We start from the raw sequence: 20,357 nt of genomic DNA, 5'->3' as shown, positions 1-20,357 counted from the left end.
ATAAAAACAATTTCACGCTACTTTAGCTCTTTCATTGAAAGAATAATAGCATTGTTAAAGCATTATGCACACACACACACACACACACACACACACACACACACACACACACACACACACACACACACACACACACACACACACACACACACACACACACACACACACACACACCATCTCTTAGAAACTATACTACAGGCTGATAATACTCTGCCAATTTTATTTGTTAAGTGACTCAGTCCCTGTTTACATATTCATATGACCGCATTATATGATATAAAGACCCTTTTTTTCTTAAAATACTATGACCTCTCTTAGCTGCTAGCAGTAGCAGAAGTGTACGCTACATCTTACACAGTCTGCATCTTATACAGTAACGTAGACTACATGAACTATAACAGAAAGGCGAAAAACTGCACCTCACAAACTGAAATCACATTCTCACCACAGCACATGCAGACTCTGAATAGAAAAACAAATATTTCACCAATCCCTCTCGCAAATAAGGAAGACGATGCTTTAAAGTGTTGTGCTTTTCTGTCCTGACACTCACTGGCTCGGTCGCCTCACATATGTGTTGCTACATAGTACAAATGCACGTGGAGAGCTGCACTTCCATGCTGATTGAAGGCTGTGTGTAAACTAAAGAGGACAAAAAATGGCATCGGTTAAATAAATATATAAATAAACGCAGAAATGAAGCCAAATGTAGAATTCAACTGAAGATGCTGGTTTAACTATACTGTTTTAATTTAAGCCATGTATGTATGTGGAAATGTTTACACCACTTCTGGCCCTGCAGAGCAGATGATCACAGTAAGAAAATAAATTCCACGTTGACTATTTGGCACAAATTTAAGTAACCTGCTCTCTCGTTATGATAAACAGAGGCCATAATTCAGCTATAGTGTGTGTTAAAGAACTGTCTAGGTCATACATTGTAGTCTAGCTACTGATATATTGCCAACACTCCCTATAAAATAGTATCCATACTAAGCTGCCTGAATAAAATACTAATATTTTATTCCTCACTACACATACATACTTTTAGTCAGATGACCCCAAAGTCCATCTTTTAATAAAAGTGTGCTTATATCCATCTTGTGAATTAAGACTATTCACAGCAGATTGCTTTACTCGTTTACTAGTTTTACTCTCCGCTGTCCATTTATAAAGTGCTCCATCTTCTGTTGAAAAAACAAAACGAAAACTCAACAATTATACACTCGCACACATCATTCTCCAACCCTCTGCTACATCTCAAGCACACCATCATTTAGTCCTTGCTCCAAAGGCCAGAGGTAGTCGGTCAGCTGCTGGAGCTGGCGGTCTGTTGAGGTGTAGTTTCCTGACTCTCCACCAGGGGGAACTGCTCCCTCCAGTAGGTGAAGTGGCTGTAGGTGTCCGAGCAGGGGAAGTCAGAGGAGGACGCTCGGGCCTTCAGCGGAAACACGTGGTCAACGACCTCGCACAAACGTACGTAGCTGAAGAGAAGAGAGGAGAGCGAGATGATGCAGTGATGCTGTAAGGGCCATGAGAGCAATCCAGTGGGACCTGGGTGAAGGACTTACGATGAGATGTTGGTCTTGGCGTGCTCCTGCACCAGCTCCCCTTTGGGGTTCACTGTAAAAATCCTGTTTAGTGACACCCCAACTTCTTTGTATGAGTATACATCCTACAAAGACAAGAACAGGGGCATTTTTAATGTTAGATATACTGGATATTAGACTTAAACAGTGCAAAAAAATACCTAAAAAGCTTCAATTTACCCTCAGTGAACATCCAAACTCACTTTTATGGTGAGAAATAGACTAAACTATAAGCAAATATAACTGTTTGTAAGCTCTGCAGAGCCGCATGTGAGTTACCGTCGGTCTGTTGCCGAATGCTGCGTAGAACGGCTGCTTGTTGGGGTAGAAGAGGTTCTTGATATCAGTGAGACACTCTACCTTGAACTTCTCCGGCTTCTTCTCTATCACCTCCCTGTGAAACACAATCAGCACTGCACGATGAGTTCCTCCTGCATCCTCTCATGTACTAATATAGAAAAACAGATGCACGTTTGTGATCTGAAATACCTGTGCAGAGCTGAAAAGAGGCTGCTCGGGCTCAAGAGGACGGGGCCCATAGGAAGCATAGTGCCTCTCTCGTTGACCCAGTTGAGGTAACCTCTAGTCATGTCAGCCATGCCGATCGCTCGGGCTGAGCAGTACAGGAACTTGTAGCCATTTCTGATGTGGAGAGGAAGAGATTAATATTAACCAACTTGTGTCAATAGAGAGTTGAAATTACTAAATAATTTCTTTAACTTTGTAAAAGCATTTCTTTAAGAGCTTTATTTTATTTCTATAAAATCTCCTTTATGCTTTACTTTAAAACTGAGAGTAGACTGTTAACAAAGTAGTTCTTACTGGCTGACTTTGTGGTACAGCTGAGCAATCCCCTGGTGTGTCCAGTCTTTCCCGAGTGTGGGCAGGATATGACCTAATGTGTCTGACCTGGAGACAAATACAAGCAAGCGTTATTAAAAATGCATTTTTTTGCACTTGTGTAAAAATCTAATGATGTTTTATGTCATAGTCATCCAGATTTAAAACCCTTTGGAATACTTCTCATTGTTGGAATATATAAAAGCATCCTCTGTTTAGTCTGAGAGAGGATTTAATTGTCACAATAACTGGAAAAGTACCTGCTAGCTCTCTATTAAATGCTACCTTTGCAAGAAGCTGCATATTTAATCTTCTGATCAGAATGACAAATTGCCTCATAATCAGCAGTGAATAAATGTTACAGATGGAATAGCCGTGAAGAGTTTATTCATCACACTGAACCCTGCTGTGCACAGAGTTGTACAGCATGCAGATGAACCTAATACTGGAGCCACTTCCAGTAGATTTGCCGTCCAAACTAAACTCCATTATGCATTAAAAAAAACAAAAACAAGACACACGCACCTGGTAATGGTTCCATCTATGTCGGAGATAATTATCTTGTCATCCCAGTTCCAGAGGTAGATGGTGCCTTGACAGCGACAGGTTCCCTGGTACTGAGTGGTGACGCTGAACACGACATCGTTAGGCCCGTCTTGCAACTGAAGAGACAGCTGGGAAATTTGGTGAAGGGGGTGAAAATCCATGAAAAACCACTCAGAAAGGAAGAGAATTGTGTTATAGCTGCACCATTTGGGCTTGTCAGGTGGATCTTTACTGCTGCCATCTTGCTCAAGCTGGTAACTCATTCTTTTATGCTTCTTTTTTAATGTTTGAGCTATCTCTCTATCATATCCAAACTTGTGCTTTAACTTGTGTGCTCACCAGCTGCTCTGATGTGAGTCGGAGAGTTTTCTTATAAGACACGCCTCCCGTTGTGAGTACCGGCTCTGTCTGTATGAGGGAAGAGTTCTGCTTGGCTTCCCGGTGGTCCTCATCACTAGAGGATGACTCTTCTTTCAGTCTGTCATCAGAGAGGTGAACAGGGCATTTATATGCTTCAATATAAACCTCAGTAAGTGAGCAAGGACAATTTTGAGCCAGGAATGCTCTCTTACCTGCTTGTCATATTCCCAACCTGCTCAGCAGTGCAACAGGCCCCACGCTCAGAGGCTGAATCCTATAGGTAATAAAAACAGTGCCAGGTTGGTGTTTATCTGGCGCGTAACTTGTTAAGTGTGCCTATGCGAAGGCACACTTATTACTATTGCTCGGATTTATTATTATTAAGTGTGCCTATGCGAAGGCACACTTATTACTATTGCTCGGATTTATTATTATTATTATTATTAAGTGTGCCTATGCGAAGGCACACTTATTACTATTGCTCGGATTTATTATTATTATTATTATTATTCTTTTTCCGCCTGAAATTTTGGACCTTAACTCGCCCCACAGTTTTGAGACAAGGTTCACATATGATATATCATTGTGTGCGGCTGGAGCTGGAATGAGTTGCTATGACTTTTGGTGTTTATTACTTCTATAGTTTTTTAAATATGAATATTTTAATGCAAGTTTTTTCCCATTGAAATGAATGGAGAACAAGAAAACTTCATTTGTGGTGTGCTGGCTCACTCTAGTGGTATGTCGGGAGTAATGCGAGGCGGCCACTGTGTCCCTGTGGACGCTTTTATTTTGTATAACTACCGGAAGTAGTTCCTGTGTACTGACGCTAGCTGGGTAGCTAGCGCCGCGTCTCTTAAAAAGCAGCCGGGCTTGTCTTAAACTTAAGAGGCTGACACTCGCTAAACCACCCGATCGCGCGCCAAGCGACTGTTTCACACTGGACTTATTTTTCGTTTATATGGGCCGATGATGCTGGTCGATGAGGAAAAACTAACTGAGTTGTTTGGTGGTGGCTAACGCGGAGCTAGCTAGCCACCGGTATGTGTCTCTTTCCCCTCATATGTGGGGAAAGAAACATGTGAGGCGGCCGCCGATCGACCGGTTTTCAGGTGAGAATGTAGGTGTGTAAACGTCAAATATCTGCTCGTTTTGTCAAAACATCCCATATTAGCAACAGATTTCTCACGATGTTGCTGCTAGCCGGCTAGCTAGTTTGGCCGGCCGGCTAGCCGGCTAGCTAGCTCGGCTAGCTAGCGCCGCTTCGCTCAAAAGCACCCAGGCTTGGCTTTCAGTGAGGCGTCTCTAACTCCTTTCACCCCCGATCGCTCCGCAAACAGTCTTTGTCTTAGCTGGACTTATTTTTCGTTTATATGGGCCGATGATGCTGGTCGATGTGGAAAAAATAACTGAGTTGTTCATATACCGGTGGCTAGCTAGCTCCGCGTTAGCCACCGGTATATGTCTCTTCCCCTCGTATGCGGGGAAAGAAACACCGATCGACCGGTGGTGGCTAACGCGGAGCTCAATCGTGGATAAGGGAAACCCAATGCAGGAGAAGCAGGCGGCTGGTGAACTGAATTTCAGGTAAGACGTTATTAACTGCACTCTATTTGGGTCAGATATAAACCGAGTTTAGGTGTAGTTTATTTTCGTTGTGCTGACAGTTACAATAACTGTACTGCGTGCTAGCTAGCACGACGGAGTTTCTATACAGCTGTGCGCGCTAAGTTACTGATTTTGAACTTTATGACAGCCTCCCCTATTTTCAGGCGAGAATGTAGGGGTGTAAACTTCAAATATCTGCTCGTTTTGTCAAGAAGTCCCATATTTTATCAAGAAGTCCCATATCTCTCACGATGTTACTGCTAGCGCCGCATGGCAGCTAGCTGGCTAGGGCGGCTTGGCTGACACCTAGGCCGGGCTGACTGATACCCAGGCCGGCTCACGCTCTCGTTTCACCGCCGCATGGCGGCTAGCTGGCTAGCGCGGCTTGGCTGCCACCCAGGTCGGGCTGGCTGACACCCAGGCTGGGCTGGCTGACACCCAGGCCCGCTCACGCTGTCGTGTCACCCCTAGTCTTTCGTGATGACTCTTGGTTGGCTGCTGGACTTATTTTTCATTTATATGGGCTGGTGATTCAGTATGAGTGTCCGGTGAACTGAATGTCAGGTAAGACGTTATGTATATGTAAGGTAGTGACTGGAATAAGTCACAAGGTGTCGCTGTTGAGCTGCATATATGTTGTAAATTTTAGCAATTTTGACCATTTGTCCTCTGCAGGACACCGTAGTTCAGATTTCTCGTTCGCGTGGGCACCATCTTGGTTCAGTGTTTACTGTGATGTGCAAAGGTAAGCACTGTCAGTGGCGAACTGCATTGGTTTTGTTTAAAAATAAGTGTTCCACTGTGTAAAATAGCGGTTTGTCATTTAAGCCAAGCATATATTTTGTTTATTGAGAGGTTCATGTATTGTCTGATGAGAGTATGAGACAAAGATATACTTTTCTTTCTTACTCTCATATAAAATATTTAGCTTTTATTAAATAGTTATCTGAATCTTACAACCAAAGTTTGTATAATAATACTCAAGATTGGCTGTAGACCATTGTTAATCATTCAGAACACTGTGTAAAAATAACAAAAAACAAAAAGTGAATGAAAAGTGCATAAATATTTATTTTACGTGTTTGATGTGTGTGGCAGGGCGTGGTCTGCAGTGCCGCTCAGGTGTAAAGTCTGTGCTCTCTCTGCTTTTTTTTTTTTTTTTTTTTGTGTATGTGTCGGGCTATGAGATGAAAAGCTACAGCCGGCTGTGTGGGTACAGCAACTATGTGTGAAAAGTGGTCCATAACGTAATGCTTCAAAGTGTGTTCATGCAAACATTGTCGGGTCTGCTTATGAACCTCTGCGCACAGCGTCTACAAATTGGGGCTGTACGAAGTCACCTCATCTTTACACAAAACCGTAAGCTGTCATCTGTGAGGCGCGAGCGGTGTTTGGTTTTACCATAGTTCATGGTGGAGAATGGCTGCTCTGCTGAGTTTTGCTCTCTGTGGCCGTTTGAATGGCAAACTATACTGATTAGCGGCGGCATAGGCACACTTAAAATTTCTTCAGAAATTTTCGCTTTCTAGTTATTATTATTCTTTTTCCGCCTGAAATTTTGGACCTTAACTCGCCCCACAGTTTTGAGACAAGGTTCACATATGATATATCATTGTGTGCAGCTGGAGCTGGAATGAGTTGCTATGACTTTTGGTGTTTATTACTTCTATAGTGTTTTAAATATGAATATTTTAATGCAAGTTTTTTCCCATTGAAATGAATGGAGAACAAGAAAACTTCATTTGTGGTGTGCTGGCTCACTCTAGTGGTATGTCGGGAGTAATGCGAGGCGGCCGCTGTGTCCCTGTGGACGCTTTTATTTTGTATAACTACCGGAAGTAGTTCCTGTGTACTGACGCTAGCTGGGTAGCTAGCGCCGCGTCGCTTAAAAAGCAGCCGGGCTTGTCTTAAACTTAAGAGGCTGACACTCGCTAAACCACCCGATCGCTCGCCAAGCGACTGTTTCACACTGGACTTATTTTTCGTTTATATGGGCCGATGATGCTGGTCGATGAGGAAAAACTAACTGAGTTGTTTGGTGGTGGCTAACGCGGAGCTAGCTAGCCACCGGTATGTGTCTCTTTCCCCTCATATGTGGGGAAAGAAACATGTGAGGCGGCCGCCGATCGACCGGTTTTCAGGTGAGAATGTAGGTGTGTAAACGTCAAATATCTGCTCGTTTTGTCAAAACATCCCATATTAGCAACAGATTTCTCACGATGTTGCTGCTAGCCGGCTAGCTAGTTTGGCCGGCCGGCTAGCTAGCTCGGCTAGCTAGCGCCGCTTCGCTCAAAAGCACCCAGGCTTGGCTTTCAGTGAGGCGTCTCTAACTCCTTTCACCCCCGATCGCTCCGCAAACAGTCTTTGTCTTAGCTGGACTTATTTTTCGTTTATATGGGCCGATGATGCTGGTCGATGTGGAAAAAATAACTGAGTTGTTCATATACCGGTGGCTAGCTAGCTCCGCGTTAGCCACCGGTATATGTCTCTTCCCCTCGTATGCGGGGAAAGAAACACCGATCGACCGGTGGTGGCTAACGCGGAGCTCAATCGTGGATAAGGGAAACCCAATGCAGGAGAAGCAGGCGGCTGGTGAACTGAATTTCAGGTAAGACGTTATTAACTGCACTCTATTTGGGTCAGATATAAACCGAGTTTAGGTGTAGTTTATTTTCGTTGTGCTGACAGTTACAATAACTGTACTGCGTGCTAGCTAGCACGACGGAGTTTCTATACAGCTGTGCGCGCTAAGTTACTGATTTTGAACTTTATGACAGCCTCCCCTATTTTCAGGCGAGAATGTAGGGGTGTAAACTTCAAATATCTGCTCGTTTTATCAAGAAGTCCCATATTTTATCAAGAAGTCCCATATCTCTCACGATGTTACTGCTAGCGCCGCATGGCAGCTAGCTGGCTAGGGCGGCTTGGCTGACACCTAGGCCGGGCTGACTGATACCCAGGCCGGCTCACGCTCTCGTTTCACCGCCGCATGGCGGCTAGCTGGCTAGCGCGGCTTGGCTGCCACCCAGGTCGGGCTGGCTGACACCCAGGCTGGGCTGGCTGACACCCAGGCCCGCTCACGCTGTCGTGTAACCCCTAGTCTTTCGTGATGACTCTTGGTTGGCTGCTGGACTTATTTTTCATTTATATGGGCTGGTGATTCAGTATGAGTGTCCGGTGAACTGAATGTCAGGTAAGACGTTATGTATATGTAAGGTAGTGACTGGAATAAGTCACAAGGTGTCGCTGTTGAGCTGCATATATGTTGTAAATTTTAGCAATTTTGACCATTTGTCCTCTGCAGGACACCGTAGTTCAGATTTCTCGTTCGCGTGGGCGCCATCTTGGTTCAGTGTTTACTGTGATGTGCAAAGGTAAGCACTGTCAGTGGCGAACTGCATTGGTTTTGTTTAAAAATAAGTGTTCCACTGTGTAAAATAGCGGTTTGTCATTTAAGCTGAGCAAATATTTTGTTTATTGAGAGGTTCATGTATTGTCTGATGAGAGTATGAGACAAAGATATACTTTTCTTTCTTACTCTCATATAAAATATTTAGCTTTTATTAAATAGTTATCTGAATCTTACAACCAAAGTTTGTATAATAATACACAAGATTGGCTGTAGACCATTGTTAATCATTCAGAACACTGTGTAAAAATAACAAAAAACAAAAAGTGAATGAAAAGTGCATAAATATTTATTTTACGTGTTTGATGTGTGTGGCAGGGCGTGGTCTGCAGTGCCGCTGCAGGGGAGGTGGACCCACCTCAGCGTTTTTTTTTTTTTTTTTTTTTGTGTATGTGTCGGGCTATGAGATGAAAAGCTACAGCCGGCTGTGTGGGTACAGCAACTATGTGTGAAAAGTGGTCCATAACGTAATGCTTCAAAGTGTGTTCATGCAAACATTGTCGGGTCTGCTTATGAACCTCTGCGCACAGCGTCTACAAATTGGGGCTGTACGAAGTCACCTCATCTTTACACAAAACTGTAAGCTGTCATCTGTGAGGCGCGAGCGGTGTTTGGTTTTACCATAGTTCATGGTGGAGAATGGCTGCTCCGGTGAGTTTTGCTCTCTGTAGCCGTTTGAATGGCAAACTATACTGATTAGCGGCGGCATAGGCACACTTAAAATTTCTTCAGAAATTTTCGCTTTCTAGTTCACAATTAACATAGCTGCCGCTTTAAATTACCGATTTGGCACTGCTGTTCTTGCTTCTCCAGGAGAACCACCACCTTCCTGCTTTCTTGGGCATCTTCTCCTCCATGATGTTCTCCACTGCAGCCTGAAGCAGACCACACACACACACACACACACACACACACACACACACACACACACACACACACACACACACACACACCAAGCAACCACAACACAAAGCCATAAAGACACACTTAAAAAATAAAGCAAACTATACCGTAAATCAACAAACACTGAGGCAAAACCAAGAATGTGCCTGAGGCCGAAGCGGGGGGAAATACACCAACAGAATAAAAGTGAAAGCTTGTGTAGAGATATTAAAGGGGGGAGGGGTGTTTAAAACAAAAAATAAACATACAGAGCTGTAGCCCAGAACACTGGTCAGACAGCAGAGGAGGAACTGTAAGGTTGAGTGAATGTAATTAGGGCAGGAGGACTAACAGATGGATGGAGGGAGTAATAAAATAAGACGGGGAGAGAACAAAGGAGAAAACAACATTTAGCTTGAGAGCAAAAGTTTGGAAGACATTTGTTACACAATGTAAATTTTGTCTGCAGTAGCAAAAACTGAACACAGTGAGGTTTGAGGTCCACAGACTCCACATTAGGCCTTATGTTATGTAAAGTGGTGCAGTACCGGGATCAGTCAGAAGGGGGAATACTTCTCATGTAATCCAACCCAACTTACTGACTCCTAAATATCTGTGCAGCGTCTGCAATCAACTCTTACCTTTGGCAGAGGCTTCTGAAAGGCTTGCATAGCCAGCACAAGCGGAGCTGCAGTGTTCCAATTATAGTACCTGTGGGAGATAACAAAATGTATTTTTAACCCTTCCATAAATGCAGCAAAACACATGTTTTTCAGCCAATTTTAGCTCATTAGGCCAAAGAGTTGTGCTAACGCTGCTGTTTTTGCCCGCAGTGTGTGACACATGAATCCATTCAGTACACTCGAATGTCTTACTTTGAGCCAATTTTCACCACTAAGTTGGGGTCGTCGATGATAGAGGGGTTCTCTGTGAACTGCTGATAGGACACGGTCTTCTTATAAAATTGCTCTGTAAAAGGAAGGGAGAAGAAAAAAAACCCACACGTTACTTATTCCCCATGCTTACAACACAGTGTCTAAAGTGCATCTTGGAGTCGTGTCATGTCACGTGATCGTTTACCTTTCGTGATCTCCCTGTTGTCATTGAGCCCCCCACACAAAGAGATGGCAATTGATGGCAGGTCAGACATGGGATCGCAGTAACTGTCTACTCCACTGTCTCCTCCAGAGCTTACAGACTGAGGAGACTGACTGGTGCTGTGGAGGCCCGGATCCGAGATGCTCCTCACTGTTGCACCAGTGTCACTGCAAAAAAGAAAAAGAGGAGATACTTTTGATAAGAATCTCGCTGATCATTCTGCACAGTTCAGAAATACAACTGTATGAAACTTTTCTTAACATGAAAGCGTGCGTGATGTCCAAATACCTCTTAGGAAAATAAAGGGCTGCCACTTCCGGTTCAAGCTCAGTGATGTCGTCTAGATAAATTCCATCAGAACCAAGATGGCGACTCCTTTTATCTGCAAAAGAGCAAATTCATTTTCAGCCTCTTAGATTTTTTTCCCCCCCCGACTGATTTATCCAGAAGCAAATCATTTGCCAGCTTGATCTCTGTGAGAGGGTCTATAGATGGATTATTATGAGGCTGTAAGCTTCCTTGTAGTACCAGATCCGTTCACCTGGCCCCTGTTTATCTTTGCAATCATATGCAGCGATTCAGACACATTTTTGGCTGTAAATCCATCTTATATTGCATCTTATCTTATACTACGGAGAGCAACTGATTGAGTTTGAGCAATTTGCAGTGTGAAGCTGCAGCTTCTCGACGTAACACAGTGCATTAAATGATACGTGGGGAAACCTTTTTAAGGTTTACCTTTTTTCTTTGACGGAGAGTCTGCTTTGCCTTGTGGACGGGGTGAAGTGTCCTCCATGTCGGCCACCATACGAGCTGCCACGCCTCCCACTGTTGTAACTTGCATCGCCGAAGTTATCGTTTGAGACTCCATCCCAATGGATTCTGCATCGACCATTTCCTCTGTGTGCATCGTCTCTGTCGGCATCAGCAGTCGCAGTGCTGGTATTTCCGAGCAGGGTCCGCACTGTTCCGAAGACACCTCAGGCGTAATCACACGGAAGTGCGTGCTTTCAGACACCGGGATAGATACGGGGCAAACTGGTGGAGGGCTGGACTTCAGTGGAAGGACAGATGGCTACAAGAGTGGAGAAGAGGATGATGATATGAGCTGAAGAAATAACAACACTGCAGATTAGGGTATCAGGATTAAGGCTTTCCTACCATGGCGGCCTGAGGCAGCTCTCCCCACGCCCAGTGCATTTCTGGATTCTGATTGTCTGTGTTTGACGGTTTGCCAATTAGCTCAGAATCACTCTTGGGAGATGTGGGGCGAGAGTTTCCAGGACTAAAAGAAAAAGAGATTATAGCATTTCCACATTTATTTCATGGATTTATAGCATTTACTGTAGGTGTGAAAGTATTTTGTGTGAGTCGAGCACCTCTGAATGGGACTCCACTCCCCATCTGAACGAGTGTACATGCCAGCCTGTTTGAAAGAACTGTTGGTCGAACCAACTGTGTTCTCCTCTCTAGAGACATCCCGAGATGAAGACCTGGAGTATAATCACAAAGACGAGTTAGTCAGGGTTTTCTTTACTCTCTCTTACACTGTCAGGTGATCATCCTCATCCTCTGCATGGGTATTTGATTAGTCCTTCACCATTTCCCTTCACTCCTCACGGCCAGCTCTTACCTGTTGCTCTCCATTTCTGCCACTTCATCCGAGCTGATGTCTATGGGGAACATGTCTTCGTCCGCGGAGTAGTCTCCACTTTCCTCTCTCCTCAGGCTGTCCGCCCGAGCCTTCCTCCTCCTCTTCCTCCTTTTCTTCATCATCATGTTACTGTTCTCGCCATTGCTTGCCACGGAGCACAGATTCTGTATGGGTGTCCCGGAGATCTTCCCCATCAAAACAGGTCCATCTGATAGGATAGGAGAGGTGGCCAGGTAGGAGGGAACCACTTCCTGTTAAGACAGGAAACAGGAGTGAAACAATGCCGAGCAGACAAAGAGCCTGAACGTTACACCAAAAACTACCCACATGAGGAAATCTGTTTGGATTTACTGTCAAAGCTTTAGGTCTGCACTGAAATTGGGTGCTGTAGGAGTGTTGCTGACTCCCCTACTGTTCACACTTTGATTTTTGTAACGCAGAACAACATGTGATAGTGCAACCTGCACAGCTATTATCTCCTGCTTTGACATGAAGCTATGTCAACCACTGAGAAACAAAAGATAACAACACTCTGCATAAAAGTAGATTATAATCATTGCAATAAATCCCCCACTCCATAGTTAGTGTATCGCATGACTTTGGTCTGAGACATAGGTTTGCAATTAACTGCCAAACTGCAAAAACCTCCACAGAGGAAAGGGTTTGCCAAAGCAGAAGCAGACTCTGTTTCTCAGTTCTGGTCACTTTTATGATCCCTCCTTCTAGGAAAAGAAAAGAGTTTTCCAGGAGGTCTCCTGCTGTCCATCCAGGGGAACATAAATATGTGTGTGCAGACTTAGGGGAAAAACAGAAAGCGAAGACAAACTGACGTATAACACCATGATTTGTGGTCTGACAACAATGCCTCACGTTTTGCTTCCCTGAGCCAAGAAAATGGGTTCAGAGAAACAACGCTCCTCCCCTAGTTGCTCGTTCAAGCCTGAGAATTTGACACCACCCAGGGGAAAATAAATCAGACACTTCCCTCGTTACAGCCAGCCCCAAGCTTCAGTACTTTAGAGCTTGTTTTTATCTTTTTCTGCATGCATCCTCACGTGCATACAAAGCCAAAAAGAGAGAGAAAGAGAAAGAAGATGAGAGTACATGCAACCAGGCTCTTTAAAGCTGCAACTGAACCTCGCAAAACCAAAATAAAATTAAACACTGACTTTCCAAAAAACTGAGGAAAAACGGCTTTCCGTGAAGTTTTGTAAACATAAAAAGTAGAAATGTAGGTCAGACTGGAGGAATTCTGACATATCTTTAACTCGCCAAGCTCTGAGCATTTCTCTAATACTTAAGCCAGTTTCACAAATACTGCAATACCGCAAACATTTAAATTTCCAGAAGCATATTTATCCAGTTTCCGATTTATCCTCATGCTCCCAGTGTTTGACATACTTCCAGGTCATAAAGCCTTGGTGAGTAAATTCTGCGTTCTCAGCTCTTGCTCGCTGATAAACAAAGGCAGTCGGTTTTTAAAAAAAGGAAAGGGGAGAAATTCCTGGGTGCTGTGCCAACTCTGCACACAGTGCGACTTTGTTCAAACTACTATCATTCCGAGTAGGAAAAAGAAAGTTTGGATAACACTTTTCAGTTGCAAATGGGGAGTGTGTGAGCGCAGGGTGTAAATAAAGTGTTATCATTTGAATCTTGGTTTTATTTGAATCAAAAAGGCCACATAAAGGCGGAAATGGTAAATGGCCTGTATTTGTATAGCGCTTTTACTAGTCCCTAAGGACCCCAAAGCGCTTTACACATCCAGTCATCCACCCATTCACACACTGGTGATGGCAAGCTACATTGTAGCCACAGCCACCCTGGGGCGCACTGACAGAGGCGAGGCTGCCGGACACTGGCGCCACCGGCCCTCTGACCACCACCAGTAGGCAACAGGTGAAGCGTCTTGCCCAAGGACACAACGACCGAGACTGTCCAAGCCGGGGCTCGAACCGGCAACCTTCCGATTACAAGGCGAACTCCCAACTCTTGAGCCACGATCGAAATGTACTGCCTTTTATATGGCTACAAATATAACAGTCTTTTAGGGTTTTTTATATAAAGTTCTTCACTGCTGTGTCATTTTCTCACCTGTTCATTTAAGCAGTTCCACATGAGATCAGATGATTTGGCCAAATTAGTTAATCAAAATATAATTACATGCAGACAGGATTATGCTTCGCGGAAACGCTCCCAATCGTTACCTGATCATTTTCTGTTTCTTGCACAAAAAACGCCTCGCCGTTCTCCCCAAGCTTCATGTGGAGATCTACTGGTTCTCCGTTGATTTCCATGTCCACCTAAAAGCAAAAGGGTGAGAGCTGAACAAACTAGAACATTAAACTTTTCCTCTAAAGATGCCCTTGTTGTTGTTGTCGTTGTTTTTTTTTTTATCTTCTCACCACTTTCTCTCGGGACCGTAGGACCCCCAGCTTGCCAAAGCGCACGTGGAATGGCGAGCACTGCAGGGAGCCATCGGGCTGTCTCACAACAATGACGTCGATGCAGCCAGAGAGGGTGGCGGGATTGAGGCCTCGGTACAGCTCTTTGACCTGGACAAACACCTGGCCCGCCAACTGGCCCACGAAATTCATGGTTTGACGGGTCTGGGGGAAGTGAACGGATTAAAATTATTTGCGTAAGTCACCTCTTCCTGAACTCGGCCAACTTTCAAAAGTGGACGCGCTTATGAGTGGGCATCTGCCGTAGCAATCTTCAGCCCGTGAATCAAAGCACTGGTGACATAACTCTCACCCCGCTGGAAATAGGGCGAGCTATTCCAACACTCTGAGGTAAAATAAGCTTTCTGTATGGATAAGAGATGAAGAAGGAGTTGAAGCTGTTTCCTGATCTGTAATTACAAACTGTACAAAGAACCTGTTACCACTTTTGACCTTACTGTCTCTCTTACATCTTACATCCCCTCGGGCCTCATACTGTGAGTCTGTAAAGCCTTACAACTGTTTTCCATTCACACATCAAAGGTCAAAGGACAGACTAAGTTAGACCAGACTGTCAAGTCATGTGTATATAATGTAATACAGTAAATATAGCATGAACTCAATGCATAAAACCCCCATCCACCCCCTTATGTATTTTTTTTAAGCCCATTTGAGTCAAACAACCTTTCAACACCAACAGGATTTAGAGTTCCCCTTAAAAAACAAATGTAAATAGAAACATTTTATAAATAGTTCAGCTTCCATTTCTAGCCCCGCGCTGGTGAAAATTGGAACATATTTAGCGTCTTATATTTGGCCGTAAGCAGGCTACAGAGGGTAAAGACTGACTACTATTACGATTTGTATAGCTTCTTGTAACAGACAGGATGAGAGTGCTGGAGGTGGTGATCCAGGGAAAGATGGCCTTAAATATGTTGGAAAAATGCCAACATATCCTACCCCTTGAGGACATGTGAACAAGAGACGAGGCCCTGTCTGAAGAACAGAGACACCGACTGTTAAATCTTATAAAAGATCTCTTCTAAATTACCTTTGCTGTATTAAATTATTAACTGAATTTTCCACCGGGGCGTTGTGTTACGACACTGTTGACTTTCAAGCAGAGGACTTTTAGTGCAAAATACTGTTACACAGTACAGTGCAGCCTAATCTAAAAATAGATGTCTTGTGTTTGTTCCTCTTTTTGTTTCATCTCAGTGTCTCTGAACACTAGCAAAATACTTGGGCTGGGTTTCAGAAAAAGAGCTCCTCCATCTAAAGAAGACCTTTTATGCACTTTTTCAGCGCCACATTTGTATCCTTTAGAATAGCTTAGTATTATTCACAGTTGAAAAGAATCCTTATTTATCTTAAACTGAGCCTTTATAAAGCCTGAGCATCCACCACTGGAACAGTGTATATATGACAGGAAACATGGAAGAAAGTAATAGATCCACTCTTTGTATTAATTAATTAATTAATTAATTTTTAGAATTATAGTGTGGATGCTATTCATTAATGTAATTAGCACTACTCTCTGGTACGATTACTGTTTACTATTCAACTTAATCTCATTTTTATTATATTTGTTTGGGGGGTTTTTTAATCACCGTTGTGTGCAAATTTTTTCATTGTATAAGGCTCACAGTATATGCCTGTGGCACATCCTGCTCTGTGACCAAATAATTTCCCCAGTGGGATCAATAAAGGATCCATCCATCCATCCACTTGTGTTTAGCTGTGGTATGTTCATTTGGAAGAGTCTGGCTGAACAGCTTAGCAGATAATGTGTTCAGTCCCACATCAATACACAGAAACACACAGTACAAGATGCAATCTATTCCTGATTATGTAAGAAAATAAAACCTTCTACATGTAAGGAAATTCCTTTATTTAAATGTTTAAATAAAAAACATGTGATGTGACAAATCAGCTTCCATAACGCATGTTTAAACACCTAAAAGTGTAATAAGGTCTAATCGATATGGTAAACAGCTGACTCATATACCTCCTGACAGGGCAAACGGGAATTTTTTGTGATGAATGAAAAAAGCTTAATGAGCGTAAAGACAGATAAAAGACACACAAGTGGCCAGCGTGGTTATAACAGACATCTACAGAGTAAATAAAGACAGTTTATCATCGGTTTCATCTCAGAGTCAGGTGCAGTCAAATATACATAAACAATCCAAAACATACCTGTTTGAGCTGAGGGGCTGCCTTTTAACCAACACACGGGAGACGAGCGTTTCATCAACCGGGAATAATAAAACAACGAAACATTTTAAAAGACCTCCTGTTCCTCGATACAGGTGATGTCTGATGCCCGGATGCAGCTCCTGGGAGCATGGAGCAAAAACGCTACCGTTTAAGTTAAAGCGTTGACTCTTCCTCTCTAAGCGAGTCTGTTCCTCTCACTCAGGAGTCCTGTCACTGGGTGACGTCACTTGCAAAAAAAACCCCGACCCGTTAGTTGGCCAATCAGCGTCGAGCTGTTGAGTTGCCAAGAAGAAAGAAAAAATCGATTCAATTGCCACAGTGGCAACAAAATTACCCTCTTTCTTACTTTGTCGGAGCTCTTCTGTGCCTACAGAGTGACTTTATGCTCTTTCGTGACCGTTTACATCCAGTCGCATTAAACTTGTAACCCTGATAACAAAAAAAATAAATCTACAGCAAGACATCTCACTTTACTTAAGTCTTTGACAGCGGGAAGCAGTGGAAGCTTCGTAAGCGTTTAAAGTCACCAGTCTGTCAGTCAGGTCTGATGCTGTGAGGTGATCTTTCTAGCCAATCACAGCTCTGCCTCGTAACACATGCCATGTTTGCTTACAGCGCGAGACCCTCCAGTGAGACTGTGCGAAGAGGATGTGGTCGGCTCGTGGTTAGTGAGATTAGGACACTAAACATAAGCAAAAATAGGTATTTAATGTAGAAAGATGCAAACGCTGAGTTTGCAAAGACTAACATACTCGAGAAGGAAACAAAGTCAGGATGTAAATGCACCAATTTCATTTCTAATTTAAAAAAAGCGGCTCTACTGTCATTAATGGTACAATTACATTACTGCCAAAACCACTCTGTCTGTATCTCTGTGCCTCAGAGCCCAAAATCCTGACAGCAGACTGCTTCTCCCCTCATGCTCCAGGACAAATACTGGACGGGGTTACACGCTACAAAAGCCTCACGTGCAGCTCTTCTGCAACCAAACCAAGCTCAGCCTGTGTGTCTGGGAAAATGTGTCTCTGAGTGAACACGATCTAATTGTTTTTCCAGACTGTGAGGCAGAAAGGGGAAGAGTGTGTGTCTTCATAGTAGTTTTCCATCACAACTTAAAATGAGCGTTTATTGTTTTAGGTTTGCACTTTCGCAACCATCCTTTTTCAAATTCTGACGGTTGGTGTCAGGAAATATGAGGCGCTCTTAGTCATTTTTTTCCTCAATGCAAATTTCAAATGGAAGTAATGCAAATATTTTTGGCCAGGATGCTTTTAATCTCGCTTTTGCAGAAGTTTACTTTATTACACCCTATGGTCATCTTTACTCACTGGCCACTTTATTTATTGTTAGCACCTCGTTTTGCCTTCAGGGGCGCCTTAATTCTTCATGGTACAGATTCCATTCTCCTCAGACCTGAGGCATCAATAGGAGACTTCCACCCAGAGAACTGGCCTCAATTAATGTTTGTTCACTTCCAGACCATTCTCTGTAAACCCTACTAATGGTTATATGGAAAAATCCCACTCGATCATCAGTTTCTGAAATGCTCAGACCAGCGTGTCTGGCACTTAAATCAGATGCTCAGTTTGAACTTTGGTGGGTGATCCTCACCATGTTTACATACCTAAATGGATTGTGTTGCTGCCACATGATCACATATAAGCAACAAGCCTTTTAAGCAGGTGTACCTAAAAAGGGGTCAAAACAACTCATCAGTGTAAAACATGTTATGCTTACACTGTTACACTGAACGCCAAAACACTTTCGCTTTGTTTTTTTACATAAACTATTTTAAATATCTGCAGTAAACACCCTGTCCTTTAAACACTCGATGTTACACATACCGATGTATATCTGTACCATCGGTAAGCCTATCCCAGAGTGCCTACGTAAACAGGCGGGACACACATTATGTCGGTGACAAACGCTGGCGTCACTGGACCCTCCGAGGATACATGAGCCACATAGCTGCCGACATGTTTCCAAGAACACGTTGTTTTGCCAGGCAAACTCAGCCAGCGTTGTACACTTTTAAAAAAGCACATGATATCAGTTTAATTTTCAACATGAATGGTCAGAGACGTGACCTGTGTCAGGCTACAAGAAACCTGCTGACATGTGACAGTCTCACTTGCCTACTCGGCTGAAGAAAAACATCAGCTTCAAATTTCTACTTGGTGCATTTACACTGTTGTAATAGACCTCAACTGGTGAACATGTAAGCTGTTCTTGTTCTTTTAGGACAGCCCCGCTAAGGGGAAATCATTTTTGCTTTTGTGTTCTCACACCCTGTGAGGCCAAGAGGAAGTGATGACTTGTGAGATGTCAGTTCACTGCCTTCCTAAGCAGTGGTCACATACTGTACTTACAATGTAAGGGTGTAATAGCACACTGTCCATTCTGCAGACAACGTGCTACATTTAACATTTAAATGAATTACTGATTTACAGGTAAAATGTTTGCTTGTCCTGTCATAGATCTGGTCATGCACTTTAATACATACAAAAAATGCAGCGAAAGGTGCTTGACAGTCATTTTTTACAAATGACTCCACCATAAACCGGACTTACTCAACACAGTTTGCCTCAGGTATTACTAATTCTTGTTAAACGACATTTTAATTGAGTCAGTTGTTAAAATAATATAGGTTTCTGATTGGCTGAGGCAATTCTGGCCTGAGGATCATGAGACAGAGGCTGAAAAGACTAAACTCTGACTCAGAGACTAAAAGGAAAAATAATGAGCTTTTCCAGGGCTTATGGTTGCAGATTGTTTTTAAAAAGTCATTTAAGTTAACTGTAAGATGTCAAACAAATACGGAAAAACAAAAAGGAAAACATCTGCTGTCTTTCGGTGTTGTGGATGCATTTGTGAATATAGTTGATAACAACTGCTGTAGGGTATCTCGTAACTTTTACTTGACCTAATGAGTCTGAGCCCGTCATCTTCAGTTTCAGTGGTAACGTCTAGTCTTACACTGGTGGATTATGGAAAAATACAACCCCGCTCTCCCTGCTTCTACTCAGAGAACCTACTGCATGACTTTGAAAGGTTGTCGTGACTATTTTATTCATGTTCACATTGCACAAATGCTGAAACACACAAACGGGTATAACTTGCTTTAAGCGTTATTCATGCTTTTGTGTTTTTTTCCACACATGCAGATGATTTTCTTTTTTCTTAAATCGCTTTACCCAGCTCCAGGTGGTGTCAGTGGCATAGTTCTGAGCAGCCTCATCTAACTCGTCTCCATCTTCTGCTGATATCATGATTCCATAGTGTGTTTAATCCCAGCGGCAGATGTTTGGTCTTTGCCACCTCTCGATAGATATGAGTCTGGTCTGCTCAAGAACTTGTATCCTTACTCTCTCCGCGCATGTCAAGTGTCTGACTGTTGAGTGCAAGTGAACAGTGTCTTACTAAATTTACCCAGGCCCCCTGGTTGGAAACCTGAGCTGGGTCTGGAGTGGTCATCATGCACCAGACCCTTTGATTTCTTAGGCATTTGATGAGGGGGACACCTGCTAAAATTGCATTTTAGTGGAACTGGGCATCTTCCCTTTAGACATGATCACACAAGAATGACACAATAAGCTGCACTGGCACAGAGATCTACCTAATAAGACATGCCTGACAGTGCCTTTTAATATGTAAATGTCTCATTAGTTCAGACTGTGCCACCTGTTGTGGGTGTTGATCCTTTGTTGACA

The 20,357-nt window shown here is 43.3% G+C and overlaps 1 protein-coding gene across 2 annotated transcripts; it reads right to left on the bottom strand.

Annotated features, from left to right (window-relative positions):
* Positions 1-86: 86 nt before the first annotated feature.
* Positions 87-20,029, bottom strand: lpin1b (lipin 1b). Of its 2 annotated transcripts, none has more exons than XM_085383197.1 (20): positions 19,842-20,029; positions 14,389-14,592; positions 14,191-14,286; positions 11,966-12,237; positions 11,712-11,825; positions 11,494-11,617; positions 11,071-11,407; positions 10,621-10,714; positions 10,315-10,499; positions 10,110-10,203; positions 9,876-9,945; positions 9,135-9,227; positions 3,548-3,609; positions 3,315-3,453; positions 2,955-3,103; positions 2,412-2,498; positions 2,079-2,231; positions 1,869-1,983; positions 1,572-1,675; positions 87-1,484 (listed from the first exon to the last, which is right to left on the bottom strand). In XM_085383197.1, the coding sequence occupies exons 1-20, from the start codon at positions 19,914-19,916 to the stop codon at positions 1,310-1,312; spliced, it is 2,742 nt and encodes a 913-aa protein (XP_085239323.1). In that variant the 5' UTR covers positions 19,917-20,029; the 3' UTR covers positions 87-1,309. The 2 variants fall into 2 exon arrangements, with proteins under 2 accessions (XP_085239323.1, XP_085239324.1); XM_085383198.1 differs by lacking the exon at positions 19,842-20,029 and adding an exon at positions 16,627-19,820.
* Positions 20,030-20,357: the final 328 nt, after the last annotated feature.

The sequence above is a fragment of the Rhamphochromis longiceps genome, linkage group LG15 (assembly GCF_057381845.1).
Source record: "Rhamphochromis longiceps isolate RC_006_pf linkage group LG15, R_longiceps_female_GT1.1, whole genome shotgun sequence".
Classification (NCBI taxonomy): domain Eukaryota; kingdom Metazoa; phylum Chordata; class Actinopteri; order Cichliformes; family Cichlidae; genus Rhamphochromis; species Rhamphochromis longiceps.
The sequence above is the reverse complement of the archived record's forward strand: the minus strand, read 5'-3'. Positions and strand labels throughout refer to the sequence as shown.

Bases quoted from the DNA above. Each gene is read 5' to 3' on its own strand.
- lpin1b (XM_085383197.1), bottom strand. From the start codon at position 19,916: ATGATATCAGCAGAAGATGGAGACGAGTTAGATGAGGCTGCTCAGAAC. The intron at 11,408-11,493 runs GTAGGAAAGCCT...CCACTCTTGTAG, and splicing joins AGCTGCCTCAGGCCGCCATG to CCATCTGTCCTTCCACTGAA. The intron at 10,204-10,314 runs GTAAACGATCAC...TTCCTTTTACAG, and splicing joins CAACAGGGAGATCACGAAAG to AGCAATTTTATAAGAAGACC.